The 17623-nt window shown below is 44.8% G+C and overlaps 1 protein-coding gene across 2 annotated transcripts in view; it reads right to left on the bottom strand.

Annotated features, from left to right (window-relative positions):
- LOC147662018 (vitamin D3 hydroxylase-associated protein-like) overlaps positions 1-17623 on the bottom strand; it is a 720315-nt gene that overhangs the window by 473056 nt on the left and 229636 nt on the right. The window contains exon 2 of one of the 2 annotated variants that reach the window (XM_086951181.1): positions 8924-9037. The exons of the other annotated variant lie outside the window; for it this stretch is intronic. Coding sequence (XP_086807307.1) covers positions 8924-9037 — 114 coding nt within the window. The remainder of the gene's footprint in view (positions 1-8923; positions 9038-17623) is intronic. 2 annotated transcript variants of the gene reach the window in all.

The following is a 17623-nucleotide window of genomic DNA, read 5'->3' as shown; positions in this document are numbered from 1 at the left end:
TGGGAATGTAAGATTCCTTCAGGAGAAAGGCGGTGAGAGCATTGCTGCTCTGATGGTCTAAAAGCCATGAGTTCCGACATAGAGTATTGCCTAGGTACCTCATAGAGTGGAGGGGGGGGTGGCAGCCGAGTCCAGCCCGCCCTGCAGCACGTCCTCAGCGTGGACGGGCGCAGATGGGCTGAACTCAGGCGTAACTCCGGCGGAAGTCCGGCGATCCCGCTGCGCGATGACGCTGCGCTTAGGCATGGCTGCTATTTATGTTGGTCGAGCCTCCTAAATGAGGACTAGACCGCGATGTGGTGGGAGAAAAGAGAAGCAGATAGAAAGAACGTCCCATTAGGCGCACCATTACCCAGCTAGAAACACCAACTGGATACCCAGGGCCCTGGCGGAACAAGCGCAACACAGCAAAGAGGGTGCCTTGGAGCCCCAACAAGCCCAACCACACAACAGAAGCACAAGTGCACTGGGCAGCCCCAGAGGGGAAGAGGCAATACTAGAAAGATGCACTGAAATGCGCCGAAATGCGAGCGCATGCGTCTTCACTTACACCAATCCCATTACTACCAAAACCGGGTGAACCCTTGATGAAATGGGAGGATTGGAGAGAGTATTTCTTTAACTTCCTAGAAGCCCTAGAAGACGAAAGTGGGGAAGCATTCCCCAGCAAGAGGAGGAAGAAAATATTACTCCACAACTTGGGCCCGGAAGGAAAAAGGGTCTTCCAGAATCTGGTCCCCACACGACGACAGGCCGCTGATGACGACGTGCTCCGACACGCCATAGAGGACCTAAACAACCATTATAGACTGGCAGTGTGCATGTCCATAGACAGATACACCTTCCAACAGAGGAAACAAGCTGTGGGTGAGTCCATAGACAACTACGTTGTGGCGTTAAATAATTAGCGATCACATGCACATTTGGTGCCTTTCAAGGCGAATTTATCAAAGACCAAATAGTCATGCACACTACAAACACAGCGATCCAAGACAAACTATGGGTAAATGGAGATGCTACCCTGAAGGAATTCATAGCCATTGTGAAAAAGGCGGAACTATCCAAAAGATGCGTAGATGCAGCGAGGAGAGAAACTACCGTGAGGCCCATGGTCAACAGAGTCACCGAAGCGGAACCGCCAGAGAGGGGCAAAACAACGGAGGTGGAAGGGAGGGTACAAACCAAATGGACTCCACAAACAAAACAAGCAAAGAAATTGAATAAGGAGGGCACGAACATGTGCTACAGGTGTGGAAGCCCATCCCATGCGGCATACGATAAACGTTGCCCAGCCTTCCGGGCCAAATGCATGCACTGTGGAATAGGAATCTGGAATGTGGAATGGGAGTAGAAGAAGAAGGAGGAGAAGGAGGAGTGCAGAGTGCAAATTATATGTGTCTGAAAAGGGTCCCTCTGTTCTAGGATAGATGACCAAGGCGACTTGGGTATACAATTGAACCCAGGAGGAAACACGCAAGTCTTGATGACCGGCATAGAACATCAGCCAAACTTCACAAAACTGAAAGGTGAATTCCCCACAGTGTTTGAAGGAAGAGTGGGGAAAATTAACGAAATTCACACACAGAATTGACCTAAAGGAGAACGCCAAACCAGTGTCCCACAAGGTGAGGAATATAGCATTAGCAATCAGAGACGTAATACAAAAAGAGCTGCAGAGATTGGAAGACAACAGGATCATCGAACTGATAAACAGTTCAGAATGGTTGGCCCCGTTGGTGGTGGCGATGAAACCCAATGACAAGGTTTGTTTGTGCGTGGATCAACGAGAACTGCAAGAACTGAACAAGTGCATAATGGTGGAGAAATTCACATTACCGAGGAGAAAGGAAATGCTAGCAAAAACGAAGGGGATAAAATAGTTTTCCACCATTGATCTCGCCTCGGCCTACCATCAGAAAACCCTGCATCACATGAGCCGTAAACTGACATCCTTCATAATGCCCTTTGGATGCTACCAGTTCTGCCGAATGCCATTCGGTCTGGCATCATCAGCTGCAGTATTCCAAAACCTGATGCACAAACTGTTCAAAGATATAGAGGGAGTACAATACTTCCAGGATGACATCTTGGTGATGGGCAAGGACCTGACCGACCATGACAAAAAGCTGACAATAGTGTTACAAGTCTTGGACAGAAACGGCCTGACGGCAGAATGGGAAAAGTGCAGATTCGGAATGGCGTCAGTCACCGATTTGGGTCATGAGATTAGTGATCAAAGCATCAAGGCCAAACACGCGAATGTCAAAGCGATATGTGAGGCGCCTACACCGAAGAGCAAGGAGGAAGTGAGATCATACTTGGGGATGGCTGAATATTGCAGTAAGTTCATGCAGCATTTCGCCACCAAAACACATCACCTAGGACTACTGATACGAGACAAAACAGCCTTCAGGTGGACATAAGAGGCACAAGGGGAGTTTCAGAGGATCAAGGAGGACCTAAGCAAAGCAGTTCCTCTACAGGGATATGATCCGCAAGGAAAATCCATATTGACCACTGATGCGAACGAAAAAGGAATGGGGGCAGTCCTTATGCAGGAGAGGAAGAATGGAGAGATGGCGACCATCAGCTTTGCGTCCAGGTCACTGTCACCAACAGAGCAGAAATTCAGTGTGATAGAAAAAAAGATGCTGGCTGTGGTGTGGGCCATGGGAAAATTCCACCAATTCATATAGTTTGTTTAATATAACAAGGGGACCCAAACAGTTTGCTATGGACCGTGGGAAGATATGCTATGAAGAACAAAGGTCTTTAGCTTATCAGAATCAAAAACGGTACAGGACTGTGCCTCTCAATCATTTATCCTTTCCGTTCATTTTGTTCAAATAAATACCCTGTCCGGCTGGGCAGAGGATAAAAATATAGTTTCCTATTATGGCCTATATTACATTGTTGTTTTTGATTCTGATAAGCTAAGGACCTTTGTTCTTCTTAGCATCAATTCATATGGGGCACGAGATTCCAGCTCAAGACAGACCACAAACCACTGGTCAAAGTACTCACGTCCAGTGGTCATGGGAGTACTACACCCCGCATCGCAAAAATGACGCTGAAATTACAAGACTATAGATATGATGTTGAGTACATCCCGTGAGCTAAGAATAAGGTTGCTCATTATCTCAGCCGAGCTTCAGCAATGGAGGAGGCCCCGACGGGTGCTGACGAGGATGAAGTCTGAGTGGCATTTACGGAAGATCATGAGAAAGTGATAAGTGGACAGGAATGGAAACAAGCCTATGAAGATGACCAAGACATCAAAGAAGTGAAGAACTTCATACTGCAAGGATGGCCAGATACAAGGCACCTGAAAGCGGAACACAGGAAATTCTTCGAAATGCGCGAGGAGTTATTCATTGGAGACTAGGGGACATTTCTATTTAGAGGAGATCAAGTAGTTCCTCCAGCGTCGTTAATACCACACTTGCTAGATGGGTTGCATGAAGGGCACTTGGGCATTGTGAAAACAAAGATGAGAACCAAGCAGACGTACTTGTGGCCGGCAATAGACAATCAGATTGAGAGACATGTTCGGGAATGTGACAAGTGCCAAAGGGCGGATAAATCACAAACCTTACTACGCCTGTCATTGGGAAAGTTCGCCAACCCTGCCAACCCGTGGGAGGAATTGTCCATAGACATTTTGGGTCCAGTGCTGGACACACATGGAACCCCGAAATGTGTAGTGGTTCTCATAGATCGGTATTCAAAATGGCCAGAAATAGACATGCTGGAGGAGATGGACGCGGAGACAGTTCTCTGATTCCTTACAGCCACCTTCCTCAGAGAAGGAATCCCCCGCTCCATTCTGAGTGACAATGGACCCCAATTCACATTGGAAAGGTGGAATAAATACATGGAACGAAATGGCATCAAAGTCAAACACACATCTGTCTACCACCCGGCGGGCATTTGTGTAGACGAAAGGTTTAACCGTGTCATAATAGGTTCCATACAATCAGCTATAGGAGTGGGGAAAGACTGGGAATAGGAAGTGAGGAGCACGATGTGGGCCTACCGAATTACACCCACTGGCACCGGATACAGCCCATTCCAAATCCTAAGAGGACGTGATCCTTTCACCAAGGACAATCTGGCGTGGAAGGAAAGGACGGTTACGAGTAAATGGTCACCGGCAGTGGTTCACCACAACTTGCAGAGAGCACAGAGAATATACACAGAGCACTACAATAAGAGACGCAATGTGAAAGCGACATTGTTGGAAAGAGGAGAGTGGGTCAGAGTCAAACTTGCCCAGTTAAGAAGGAAAGGAGACAGCAAATACAGCTTGCCCATACAAGTGAAAGAGGTGTATGACAGAGCAGCGTTGCTTAGCAATGGAAACATCTCATCGCAGGATTGCATGTCTAAATGCAATACGATACTGCAGTGGGCCAGAGAGGAAGGATCAAGGACACATGAGAACCCAAGTTCACCTATAGACAGTGTCTTACCACGTGAAGGAGAAATGGAACTAGGAGTAGAAGGAAGAGGAGTTGAGCAGGAAGAGGAAGACAATCCTGTGGAAGATGAACATCAGGAGAATACTGGCAGGACTCCCGAGATAGAGAGCCCAAGGGAACTGGAAAGAGACAGGCAAGCATGTTGGAGGACAGTGCAGAGAGTTCCACTCTACTCCGGTAAGACGTACACGTGCAGGGAGAACAGTGGTAAGGCCAGCCAAATATAGATACTATGAACTGGGAGAAGTGAAGTAACTTGCTGCCTAAGAGCCTCTGAGAACTTTATATATGTTGTTGTTTATATAAAGAAGGGAGATATGTAGTGTTGCGCTCTAGTCATTACGCCTGCTCGTAATGACGTAGAGCGCGGCCGCCATTTTGGAGGCGCACTGAGTGCCGATATCATAGCGCTCCCGACGGTTTTCCCGGCGCTCTCCTGCAAATATTAATAAAGCATCTTAAAAACCCTATAGAGTTTAGCGCTTCATTAGGGGATAAAGCACCAACAGTACACCGGCTAGGTTGTGCCTCCATGTATATTATACGGGGGGGGAGAAGGAGGCACCCGATAAGATGACCGAGTGGCAGCTCTGTGCAAGCACAGCTCAAGCGTTGTAAAAAGGTACATTCCCTGCAATAGGTAGTGGGAAGGAGGCGGCAGCCGAGAAGACGAGAGAGGCTGCTAGAGTGTTTAAAGGCTCGCTCCTTTAAATATGAAGCAGGGGGGAGATGAGGGTGGCAGTCCAGGAGACGAGCAAGCTTAAGCACAAGGAACGGTTATGAATCTATTTATAAAGATGCACCAGCATGTTGGAGGTGTCTTCTTTAGTGGCAAGCCTGTTAATAAAGACGGTAAAATAGAAATAAGTGGTTGGGGGAGATCGTGTCCTGCCTGCAACAGCTGGTAGGAGAAAGTCTTTTAAGAAAATAGTGGCCACAGACTGTTAACCAAACCTGCTGAGTAACACGCAAGTAAGAGGTCCAATCCTCATGGGAGGTTACAAAAGCAGTCAAGGCGGTACCAAGGAGGGACTTCTTAGCCTTATCTGGGATCAAAGGCCACCATATAGAAAGGACAATAACAGGAGCCAATTGAAAATATGGGTGTGAAATGAGCGGAGCTTCAAGTACATACCTGAATACAGCATGTCTCGGAGAGACAGCGCAAGTGCTGCCTAGGCGAGACCTAAAAAAGTAACATCATGAAGAAAAAAAAAACACATATGAATGGAAGATTAAGTAAAGCCTTAACGCTTTTACAATAATTATTCGGAAATGAATCAGGGATTTTTGCCTGAATAGTTAAGGACATGACATCAAGGCTGAGAAGGGACCTGTTTCAATGTTCATTTATTATAGCCTTATAAAAGGTAAGCAGTATGGTTTTAAAAACACATATCCCTGAACACCCTGGAGAGAGCAGGGAGATTTGTTATCTACCTTTTTATAAAGCAATATTTTCAGAGGGAACACCGTGGTGAAAAAAAAGGTGGTGGAGGAGACACCAAGGTGAGTTCTCCTACCACGGACATGCCTTTGGAGGTTGCAGTTTACCAGCAGTAGGTATAAAATGCAATGTTTTGCTACCACATACTTGAGAATTTAAGCTGTGGTGGGTTTGGGCAGGAGGTGAACTGGGGCGTGGGCTTAGCTTCCCAGGAGGGATCCCGTCAGCCCAGTAGAAGGTAGCACTTACCTGTGTTGATATACAATTTCTTCATCCACATGTACACAATGGCCTGCTCTTTGCCATTGCTGTTGGGTTGAAGCCTCTGCTTGGGCAGGGCACAGGAGAGTTCCTAAGGCAGCCGGGGCTCACAGTGCTGCTCCGGTGGCTGTGGCAGGTGTCCAGCTGCTTACTGACTGGCAGGAGTTGGCTCTACTGCAGTAATGGTGGTGCTGGCTGCAGCGCCTGTTTTGTGGTGCCTCATGGTAGCTTGGCCCACAACGTTAGCCATAGCCCTCCTCCGGGTGGGCGAGCTGTGGTGGGTACAGTGCTTCAGCCTATGGAATATAAAAGCCAGGCTCCTGTTGGTAGTAGTAAGTGCCCGGTGGCATGCATCCCCCTATTGGAGTACGCCTCGCACGGAGGGAACTTGGTTGAATGTAGTCGGAGTTCATGCTCCATAATTTGTTGGACTGGATGTCAAGTGTACAAACTTGGCGTAGCCACGTGATATGCACTGGTCAATGAAAGTAGTGGGCGCAGAAACCTAGATGAACAAGTGGAGGATGATATGCCATTTACCTTGGATATCATTCACCCCAGGTAAAAACACTGCCACAGTTGATGCCCAAGCTAACTAGAGAAATGCAAGCTCAAATAAATGGCCTAAAGCTGAAAGCACCTGATAATTGAGCCCGTCGAGTGCACTTTGAGCTCCGATAGATGTGGTGCAGTTTTTGTGAATTTTCAGAATTGCACAGAGATACAGGAATTATTGGGGTGTTTGTATGGTACGCCAAGAATGTAGCTATGTTTTAAGGTACTCTGGTAAATTGAGAGGGTCACTTGACTGCAATGCTTTGGAATCAGTACTACGACCTATCATTATTTTAGTCAGCGTGAGCTTATAAACAATGTTTGCGGCGCACTGTCAGCATTAGGACGAGCCTGGTTGCACATTCAATAAGAAGGCTTCTGTGTTCTACAGTTGTAATTGAGCACGCAATTCTCAGGTTCAGTCATGCGTCATAACAGCACAACTTAACCTTTCGAAAAAAAAAACCAGCAATCCATTTGGGTTATTTTACAAGTTATTTGCCGACCATAAGCTTTTAACTGTTTCTTGTTTGTGCATTACTTTTACAGATTTCCTTTCTGGCCTCTTAGGGCCACGATGCCTTTTTGGGTGTCCGTTGCCCTTGCAAATATTTGTTACATTTAATGATGAAAGGCTTATCACAGGTAATTAATTGTTCTGTGATTAAATAATGAAAAATGCGAAGGCTTTGTTTTTTCAGCTGAATGGAGGCGTTTTGGCTCCCCAGACTTAGTAATTTTTCACAGATGTGCTGAGGAGCCTCAACGCCACATGCGCGTGCAGAACTTGGATGACCAAGTGGAGGATGATGATTGTTGTGGCCTTCACCCAGCTCTGCAGATCTCTCCAGCTACAGCCACTGCGATAACATAGGCGATAGTGTCCAAAAGCATGTTTTCTCATATATGTTCGTGCTTGCTGCCAGTGGCATTATCTCATGATGATGTAGAAGCCCTTCCCCTGAGTCCCAGTTCACACTTTGCAAAACCCTCTTTTACATTTAAACATGGAAACACTTAGGGTTTGAAATATAAAGGTGTAGAAGTAAAAAGTAAACTGAACAGCTCCTGGTTCTTATGCTTGGCGCTCTGCTGAGCGTCCGCCATACATTAAAATAAACTTTGGCATGTCACTCTGCAAAAATTAGCAAAAAGGAGTTCCCTGAAAGAATGGATAAACAATGAAAAAGGAAGAAAACTGAATTTAGGCGGTGCTCCTCAGCAAAAAAGCAGAAGTGCATTTTAATAGGAAGCTGCAAATAAGAGCAACACTGTACTAAACCAATAGGAAGGCAGCAGGCGGGAGCAAAGTCCTTTATCAAATACAGCAGGTCTTCCATACAGCGCATGCAAGCTGCCAAGGTTCGACCTAAACAGGCTCAGAAGGGTTGTTGTTACTGAATGCCATCATGACTCAAGTTCTCTTGGCAACAGGTATACTAGAGACTATAATTTAGAACATTCTCCTTTGTTGCTTGCCAAAGTTTAATTGTGCATGCGCAAGACATACTTCAATCTCATGTTGCCTAAACAGATCAGCTAAATAAAACAACTTGGCAGATGAGCCTACCCCTCAAGCCGTTTCACTTTCGCACAGGTTTTGATTTTTAAAAAATATATTTTACAGAAATAATAACTGCATTGAATATTTCGATCTCAAAGTTTGCGATTGTTTTTCGTAAAAGTAAGTTTTATTTTAATGGTCTTTTCTGGCTTATATTCTGTTCTTTAAAGAGGAAATTCACAAAAGCACGTGAAATTAATTTTCCTAATGAAATGTGAGTAACTCTCGATATCATATTTGCATTGTAATTAAACAGATATACTTTCACATAACTAAAACATTTCGCAAAACAATAACATTAGCTGAGGAAAGAGAAATAATTGTTTTAGGCAAGCACATATTTTTGGTTGCAATTCCCAAAATCTTCAGGCATAATTTTTTCCTACAGTTCATTCTAGTTTTTGTTTTTTTAGTAAATTTACGACCTACACATATTTATCTAGTCGCAAAAGAGTCTCTCGGACAAAACAAAACCCCAAAAATGGCATAAATACATGTCTTTTCATATATTTTATAACAACTCTCAAATGCAAAACGTAATAGATAAATTATCTTTTTTATTCCAAAATAAACAATACAGTACAGGCCATGTGAGCGCCAATAAATGTATCTCACCTTTCCCATGTAGGTATAGAGGACACTCTCTGGAGAGAGGGATCCATCCTGCAGTTTACCAGCCAGGTCCACCATGGACAGGGAAAGGATGGTTTTGGGCTGCGCACGAGGATTCTGGAAAAAGATAAACATATTTATTGTAGCTCATACAGCTGTGTTATCTTTGCCTGTTTACATATCTCATCATTCTGAATCAATCAGTATTCTTGCCTAGAAATACATTAATAATACTCTATAACTTTGATGAAGGTTAGTGCATTCAGTATATCTGTGGTGAAACTGATATAGTGTGCACGAAAGTAAAACATAAAACAAAAACATATCCTGGGAAAATACAACCGGCCACTGGCTGGGATTTAAACGTTTTTAAAACCATGTTCTGAGCAGGGCTTAATTCGTAAAATAATAATTGCCAGTGCCCAAAGTTTTTCTTCAGAAGGCTGCAGCTGGCACTGCCAAATGCCAGGGTTGCCGAATACCAAGTCTGCATAGCCTTAGTTCCATCGCGTGCCTCTTTCTTCCACCACTATAACATGCCTGTCCCTTTATTTGACTCTTGCTTGTTGTTTTTGGTTTTTCCCTTCTGTGGGAAATTGGGTTGTTGTTGGTTGAGCCACAATCCCTGCAGTGTGAACCACAAAAGCCACTTAATTAGCCTCTACTTATCAATCTGCCAGCTTAACACAATTCAGTCTGGCTTAATTTAATGGCAATGTGTAGAGTATGTATGAGCCCAAAAACAGCTATTAAGTGAAAACACAACAGAAGAAAAATCCAGCACCAGTTTAGAAAAAAAAAAACATTAAAAAATGATTTGTCAACGAAACAAGAAATCCAATCCGTAGAAACAAAGTTATGAATTAAAAAAATTTAAGGTAAAACATAGCTCCTAAAATATAAGAGAGCCAACTGAGAACATGTAGTTCCACACGACCGGGTGAAAGTCGAAAAATAATGGTTGAATGCAATGTATTGTGGGTCAGATACAAGAAGTGGATTGAGCCTGGATTGCGCTTACCTGAGGATTTAGAAGAAATTTGAACCAAAAATGTCTGAGAAGGTAAAGTTTCAGCTAAGGAAGGCTACAGCCGGTGTCCAAGGAGGAGGCGTCGTTTTCAGGGAGCTGCTCGATAAAGCCGCAATGAAGGTTTCAACTTTCGGATTTGGTCCCTTTTTTGGAAGTGGAAAATCTCCAGCAGGATAAACCTGCAAGCTGTAGTCAACAATGGCTAGTCTAGGCTGTATACCCCTTCTTTGAAGAACTGCTGGACAGGATTTGCTGATGGGAAGAAGAATGTAGCGGGAGCTGCTGCATACTCAGGAAGACCAGAAATGCACCTTGGGAGGACAAGTAGGTCCTGGACTCCTCTCGGTTCTTGGAGCACATTTTAGCCAACAATGTTCTAAGTTCCAAGTTTTGGATTTGGACAATTATGACTTCCAAGGGTCCAGGGATAGAAGGGAACTACTTAGAGTGTTAGGAATGTTTTTCCCCCAGAACGAACTTTTTTGAATTTGGGGGTGGAAAGAAGATGTTTAGAGCTAGAACGGAGAAGTCTGGTGTTATGTAAGGACGGAGGCAGGAGAATAGGTATGCAGAGCCCTTTCCCTTGACTGCCCGGTGAGCTAAGGTAAGTGCCTTGAATTCCGCCCTTTTGTGAACGGGGAGCCAGTGTAGCTTATGCCGGTGGGGAGTGATACGTTCACGAAGGGGGAGGCCACAGACCAGACGAACAGCAGCATTCTGGACCGTCTGGAGACGCCGTTGGAGACCCAAGGAGAGACCAAGGTACAGTTCATTGGCGTAATCCAGATGGAAGGTGATCAGAGCCTGCACAATAGTTTTCCTAGTCTGACTGGGGAGGAAACTGATGAACTTTTCCATCATCCTCATCTTAGAAAAACAGGCCGCGGAAACCATCTGGATTTGTTTTTGGAAACAGAGGTTGGTATCCCAAATTACCCCGAGATTTTTAACTGAGTCTTTAGGTGAAGGGGGTGTGCTCAATTCAAGGGGCCACCACAAGTTGGAGACCAGAGGCGTGGGCTGGTGGAAAAATATAACCTCGGTTTTGCCGGCGTTAAGCCGGAGGGAGTAGTTATCCATCCAGCTTGCGATGTTGCAAAGGCAGTTTTTCAACGGGTCGAAGGTAGTTTGGGATGGGGAGTCGTATGAAAACAGTAGCTGTATATCATCAGCGTAAGAGGTGGCCTTGATTCCGGATTGAGCGATGATCTCGGCCAGGGGGGAAAAATAGACATTGAACAGGAGGGGGCTCAGTGAGGAGCCCTGGGGGACTCCCCACCTGAGGGGGCGACTGTCTGAGGTAAATGGGGGTGTGAATACTGCCTGTGTCCGATTGGACAGAAAGGAGGCAAACCATTCCAAGGCCTTGCCTTGTATGCCTTCTGCCTGCAGACGGTCAAGGAGGATGGGGTGGGAGACGGTGTCGAATGCTGCCGAGAAGTTGAGCAACACCAACACCGCTCTAGATCCCTCGTCCAACTTCCATCGGATGGCATCAGCCATCTCAATGAGGGCGGACTCGGTGCTATATCCGGGCCTAAATCCATGCTGTGAGTTATGGAAGGCACCGTTGGTTTCCAAGAAGCTAGCCAGTTGCCGTTGTACGAGTTTCTCAAGCACTTTAGCTGGTGCGGGGAGCAGGGAGATGGGTCGGTAGTTAGCTGGTTCCGTAGGGTCTGCATTTGCCTTTTTGAGTATGGGAACCAGTCTGGCATGCTTCCAGGAGTCGGGGTAGATTCCTGTCTGGAGGGAGTCGTGCCATATATCATTTAAGATGGGATTGAGCAGGGTGGCTAAGGATTTATACTGTTTTGCCGGCCAGGGGTCCAAGGGGGAACCAGATTTGCGTTTTAGTAATTCTGCCAGCGAGTGTTCCGGGGTAATCACCTCAAAGTTAGAGAAGACATGAATGGGGTTAGAGCTGACTGTACATGGTTCGTGATTGTCAGAATTAATCTTGCTGGGAAAGGATATAGTTAGATAGACAGTCGCAAAGGGTCTAGGTCACCGGGGTTTGACGTTTAAGGGCAAGTAGGCCAGTGAAGGTTCTGACGGTATTAAAAATCTCTCTTGAAGACCCTTGTGCCTGGGAGATTTTCGCCTCTAGATGGGTTCTTTTGTGATCAATGACTTTCTTCCTGTACTCCTTAAGGGCGGATTTATATTTGAGTTTACTGTTGGGAGAGTAAGATTGTCTCCAGCTTCTCTCAAGCTGTTTACAGGCCGATTTACATTTGCGGAGTTCGTCCGAGTACCACGGTGCGGAGGGGGTGGCTCGTGAGGATTTAATAGGTCTGATAGGGGTTAGGAGGTCAATAGCGGAGGTGATCCAATGGTTGAAGTTAGACAATCTAATGTCTAGGTCTGTAGCCTCCTGGGGGGCAGATGAGGAGAGATGAGTGGCTAAATTATCAGGGGAAATCATCCTCCAGTCGCAGCCCACTGGATTGGACAGGGGTCTCGATCGATCCTGATGGCAGAAGGAGATGATAAAAGGGATCACATAGTGATCAGACCAGGTTACAGGGATGGCGTCACTTGATGAGATATCTATTAAGGTAGTGCAAATAAGGTCCAAGGTTTGTCCTGCTTTATGTGTGGGACCGGAGATTATTTGGTTTAGCCCACCATCTGATAAGGTGGACAGAAAATTAACGATGGTGGGGTCATCGGCATTGTCGTCGTGAAGGTTGAAGTCCCCAATGAGGGTGAAATTGGCATAACGGGAGGAGGCCTGTAAGGCATAATCAAGAAGAGCCAGAAGATGGGTAATTTTAGATTTGGGGGGGCGGTATACTAATAAACCTGAGTATGTACAGTTAGCAGCTAATTTGATACAGAAAGGTAGTGCCTCGATGCACTCTATTTGGGAATAGGAGAAGGAAGAGATGGGCCAGATTGATCTATAGATAATGGCTACACCTCCACCAGGGTGGGTGTTCTGTCTGTTGGCGCACAAGATCTTGTATTCTGGTGGAATGGCCATGCAGAGAGCAGGATTGGATTCTTTCCCTAGCCAGGTTTCAGTGAGAAAAAGAAGGTCCCACTGGTTGTCCTCTAACGATTGAGCTATATCTAGAGAGGGTTTCACAAGTGAGCGACAATTAATCAGTCCAGCTTTAATAGTAAATTTCTTGGGGGCCGGGGAGTGTCGGGGGAAAGCTGTAGGAAATGACATGGTGGAAGAGAGTTGTTGTCTCTATTTTGTGCACTACAGGGTTTATAGGGTAGTGACGAGGGATCGAAAGAGGAAGTGTGTGCATACGAACAGATTTTTAAGTCGAGATGAAGTAAGGCTTCCCTACTGTAGGAGATGGTAGTAGAGGGGCAAACTGGAACAGTATATGTGTCAACATCTCCAAAAATTAATTCTGAACAACTAAAATCCACCGATCCAAGTATTCAAGTAATCAAATTAACTGATCAAAATGTTACCAATATCAAGTCAACCTTCTTGATTAATTATTATACGCAACCTAAATTTCAGGTGAAAAATATAAAGAATCCGATATTGTGTAAAGTAATTATGGACCTACGCACTAAAGAACCACTGTCTAATATTATAATAACTGGTGACTTCAATTCTAACCTGATATTAACTCCAGAGGAAGATGACATATTAACAGCTGATAACATCCACTGGGGTGTTCCTCTACAGACAGATGGTGGACTAGGGTCTCGGAAGGATCATCTTGTAGTGTAGTTCCTAGTTTCCCACTAGGCCCTGCGCATTGGAATAACATAAACAGTAGTATCGACGTGGAACTGCGGATATTCCAGGCCTCCACTGACTATGCTAAACTTAATTGGGTGTGTTACCAACTAGCTCAGAGGTCACTGGAAACTTTCTTCTCTGCATGGGAAGTGATCAGCTTCCCTGGCACAGACAAGAAGGGATTCAGTTTTCCAACAACCGTGCAACATGACAACTTTGCTCCTCAGATCAAGAGTCAATCTCTAGGGTCGTGTGAAACAATAGACATGTATTTCACTCAGTCAGTTTAGTGCAGTTTACTTTCACGAGATGTAGAGAATAGAGAGACGGGCGTTTGTCAATAAATACTGGCGAACATAAGGGGGCTCCCTGTGTTCAATTTGTCCAGTGAAAACATAGATCCTGCAGCCATCAAACTCCTATCAAGGGGCCTGTCATTTGTTCCATCGGCTAATTTCAGCAAATTCGAACCGAACAAAGATTTACAACTTTTTTTCAGGAAGGTTCGCCTCCAGAAATTTTTCCTAGAGACACCATCACCAAACAATGATCAAAACAAATCTGGGTGTAAACCTCCCTCCTCGTTCACCCCCACTTTAGAAATGGTCGGCCCTGAGGTTAACATCTTTGAAAAGACAGTCATGCGAAAAATAAACAAAATGACTAAATATGTGCCCATTCCTAAAGCCAATATGCAAACCATAGAGGATAGAGCACTCAAAGAACTTGAAACAAACCAAAGAATCACTATAAAACCTTGTGATAAAGGGGGTGGAATTACACTACTTGATACATCCGATTACAAAAGAAGAATGACCGAACTTTTGTCATCATCAGGCCATTACATAAGGATCACTCGTAATCCTGAAAACGCCCTAAAAAAGCGTATCCTAAAAATGGTCCAGAATGCTGTATCACAGAACCTAATCTGTGAGGATGAGGTGGAATTCCTGACCCCTAGCAATACAAAAATACCCATAATTTATGGGCTCCCGAAAACCCACAAGTGCAGCACGGACCCACCGTTGCGACCAATTGTCTTGACGATTGGTTCGGCCACCGAGCCATTGTCCAAATACATCGACAAATTTTTAAATCCTATGGTCGCGGAACTTGAATCGTACGTTCGTGATACAGGACACTTCATTCAACAGGTGGAAGGCACCCCATTCTTTGAGGACTCCGAGATTATGGTAACACTGGACGTAGAATCATTGTATTCTAACATCCCCCAGAGAGGAGCATACGACGCTGTTGATGCTGTCATCTCCAGGAATAACGATATTACCAACAAAGACTTCATTATGGATTGCGTTAAGGTGGTCTTGTTTGAAAACTACTTTGAGTTTGATTCAACCATGTACAGGCAAGCATCAGGAGTGAGTATGGGCGCTAGCTGTGCCCCGAGCATAGCCTGTTTGTACATGGGTGAGTTCAAAAGAACCAACATCTTTAACGAAATGGCCCCCTTCTACGAAAACGTCGAAAATTGGAAGAGATTTATTGACGACATTTTCTTTATTTGGAAGGGGGCTGAGGAACAACTACACGAATTCATTGAGTGGCTCAATGCGGCGGATGCCAACTTGAGATTTACTAGTCACCTGAGCACTACCAGAATAGAATTCCTGGATATTTGGATTGAGCACCACGATAACATCATTAAGGTCTCACTTTACACCAAACCCACGGCTCGAAACACTTTACTCCAATATGCGAGTTACCACCCACGGAGTCAGAGGGATAGTATCCCATATAGTCAGTTCCTTAGAATTAGAAGGAACTGTACGTTCATGGATGACTTCCTGAACCAAGCCGATATTCTGCAGGAAAAACTACTAGTCCGAGGGTATCCACCTAGACTCATCAAAGAGTCGTTCAAAAGAGCGAGGTACACGGATCGTGAGGCTATGTTTGCAGAAAGGGAACCAGAAAAACTAAAACAACTGGTATGTGTGACCCGCCATTCAGAGTTGAATCATAAGATAAGACAAGCCATCAACTCGAGTTGGCATATTTTAAATCTGGAAAATGACAAAGTACACCTACATCGTCCCATTTTTGCGTTCAAGAAGAATCCCAACCTTAAAAACCGTTTGGTTAGGGGTAAGATTCAAGAGAACCCTATGGATAGACAGACAACCATTGCTGGTCTGGAACCAGTATATGGTAACCACAAATGTGGGACCTGTCATGCCTGCCCACAGGCCATCACTGGCGGAACTGTCAGCACTAATATGCGCACAGTATCTGTAATACGAAATAAAAACATGACCAACTGCCGGACCAGCAACATCATCTACCTAATACTGTGCCCATGCAATCTCCCTTATGTCGGAGAAACTGGTTGAGAATGCAGAATACGAATTGGTGAGCACAAGTCTAATATCAGGAACCAAAAGTTGACCGCGCCATTGGTAACCCATTGGATTGAAAAAAATCACACAGAACTAGACTTACGATGGTTTATCCTGGAAAAAATAAAAACATGCCCAGGAACAAATACCATAAACCTCCGTAAAAAGCGGGAGGTATTCTGGATTTTTTATCTAAATGCAGTTGAAAACGGGTTAAATGAAGAATGTCCATGGCACCAGGCTATTCTGTAAGAAAAAACTGTAGGTGTGCATAATGAAAAACTGACAGTACCCTGAGAAGAAGAGAGAGGATAACCTACTGTACGGAAGAATTAATATGACCCTATAGGAATTAACTCGATCTAATCTAAGAAACCAATTATGGCCATGAATATAAGAACATGGGTCCTTTAGTAAGTATCCTGGCTACTTGAACATAATATCGACAAATGGTAGCACAACTAGGCTTGGTTATTTAATTCCTTAAATATACAATTTAGTTATACTAGAAAGGGTCTTAGCGAAAAAATTAACCACCTATCAACACACCCTGGAAAAGTAAGTTTACACAACATGGCCGACCCTGTCCGTTTTTTAACTGTGTAAATACAAACAGGTAATCGGATGCCTGATGTAGGTTTAACAAAGATGGCGGACGCGTCAAATGTTAAATGAGAAGTCCGTTGTTAGTGTTTGCTAAAACCAGGGCACAGCTGTGGCCAATCGAGGATAGCGCGAAACTACCTCTATTTAAACCTAAATACAAAGTGGACAGGCGAGTGTCCTGTACCACGCACTTGGCCGACCAAAGCAGCCGGCGGAACCCCCTGGAACGACAGCAACCGACCCATAGACGGTAAGTACTAGAAAGCAAATTGCGGATATCTGCTGGGTAGAGCGTGTAAAATCTTGCCAAGCCACGGCTTGATGGGCATCATATATTCTTTCTCGCCCCTATTCAGGGACGTGCGGAAACGGCAGCCCGCTATGGTTTTGAACACTGTCGGTGGAATCCCTAACCAGGAACCCGGCTTTTTCTAACCACGAGGTAAAGATTCACCTTTGAAACTGAAACGCGGTTAACTGGGAAGCTATTTTAACATGTGCAGCCCTGGCGTATGCACGTTTGATCCATCACTCGATAATCTGGAAATGTTTATCCTAAACTATCACACAAGGCGGTTATTTTTATCTGTCTATCGGTCCGCAATTGAAGACTTACTAAGGGAAAGCCGCCCTATGGTAATTACAAAACGGGTCATTTTTAATCTGATCCGGAAGGGAAATTTCACCTTGCAAGCTATAAAACGAGTCACCTCGAAAATCTGACTCTGGCAGTAAGGGGGAACACTATTGTGTTAAAACGGGAATAAAACTTCTACTAACATGAAAAGGGACGGCTAATTATATCCCCCATTTCCATCTGTTTCTCTGTTTTTATTAGCTACAAGAATACCGTACGCATTAGTTTTGGAACCGACCTGTGGCGCCAGGAGTAGAAAATCAGGGAGTGCAGGTAATTAAACTTAGACGAATCTCTTGCTTTAAGTTATGGAGACATAGACATGCCTAGATAACAACTAAAAAACGTTATGTGTCAT

The sequence above is a fragment of the Lissotriton vulgaris genome, unplaced genomic scaffold (assembly GCF_964263255.1).
Source record: "Lissotriton vulgaris unplaced genomic scaffold, aLisVul1.2 SCAFFOLD_770, whole genome shotgun sequence".
Lineage (NCBI taxonomy): Eukaryota > Metazoa > Chordata > Amphibia > Caudata > Salamandridae > Lissotriton > Lissotriton vulgaris.
This window is presented reverse-complemented; position numbering and strand designations above follow the sequence as displayed.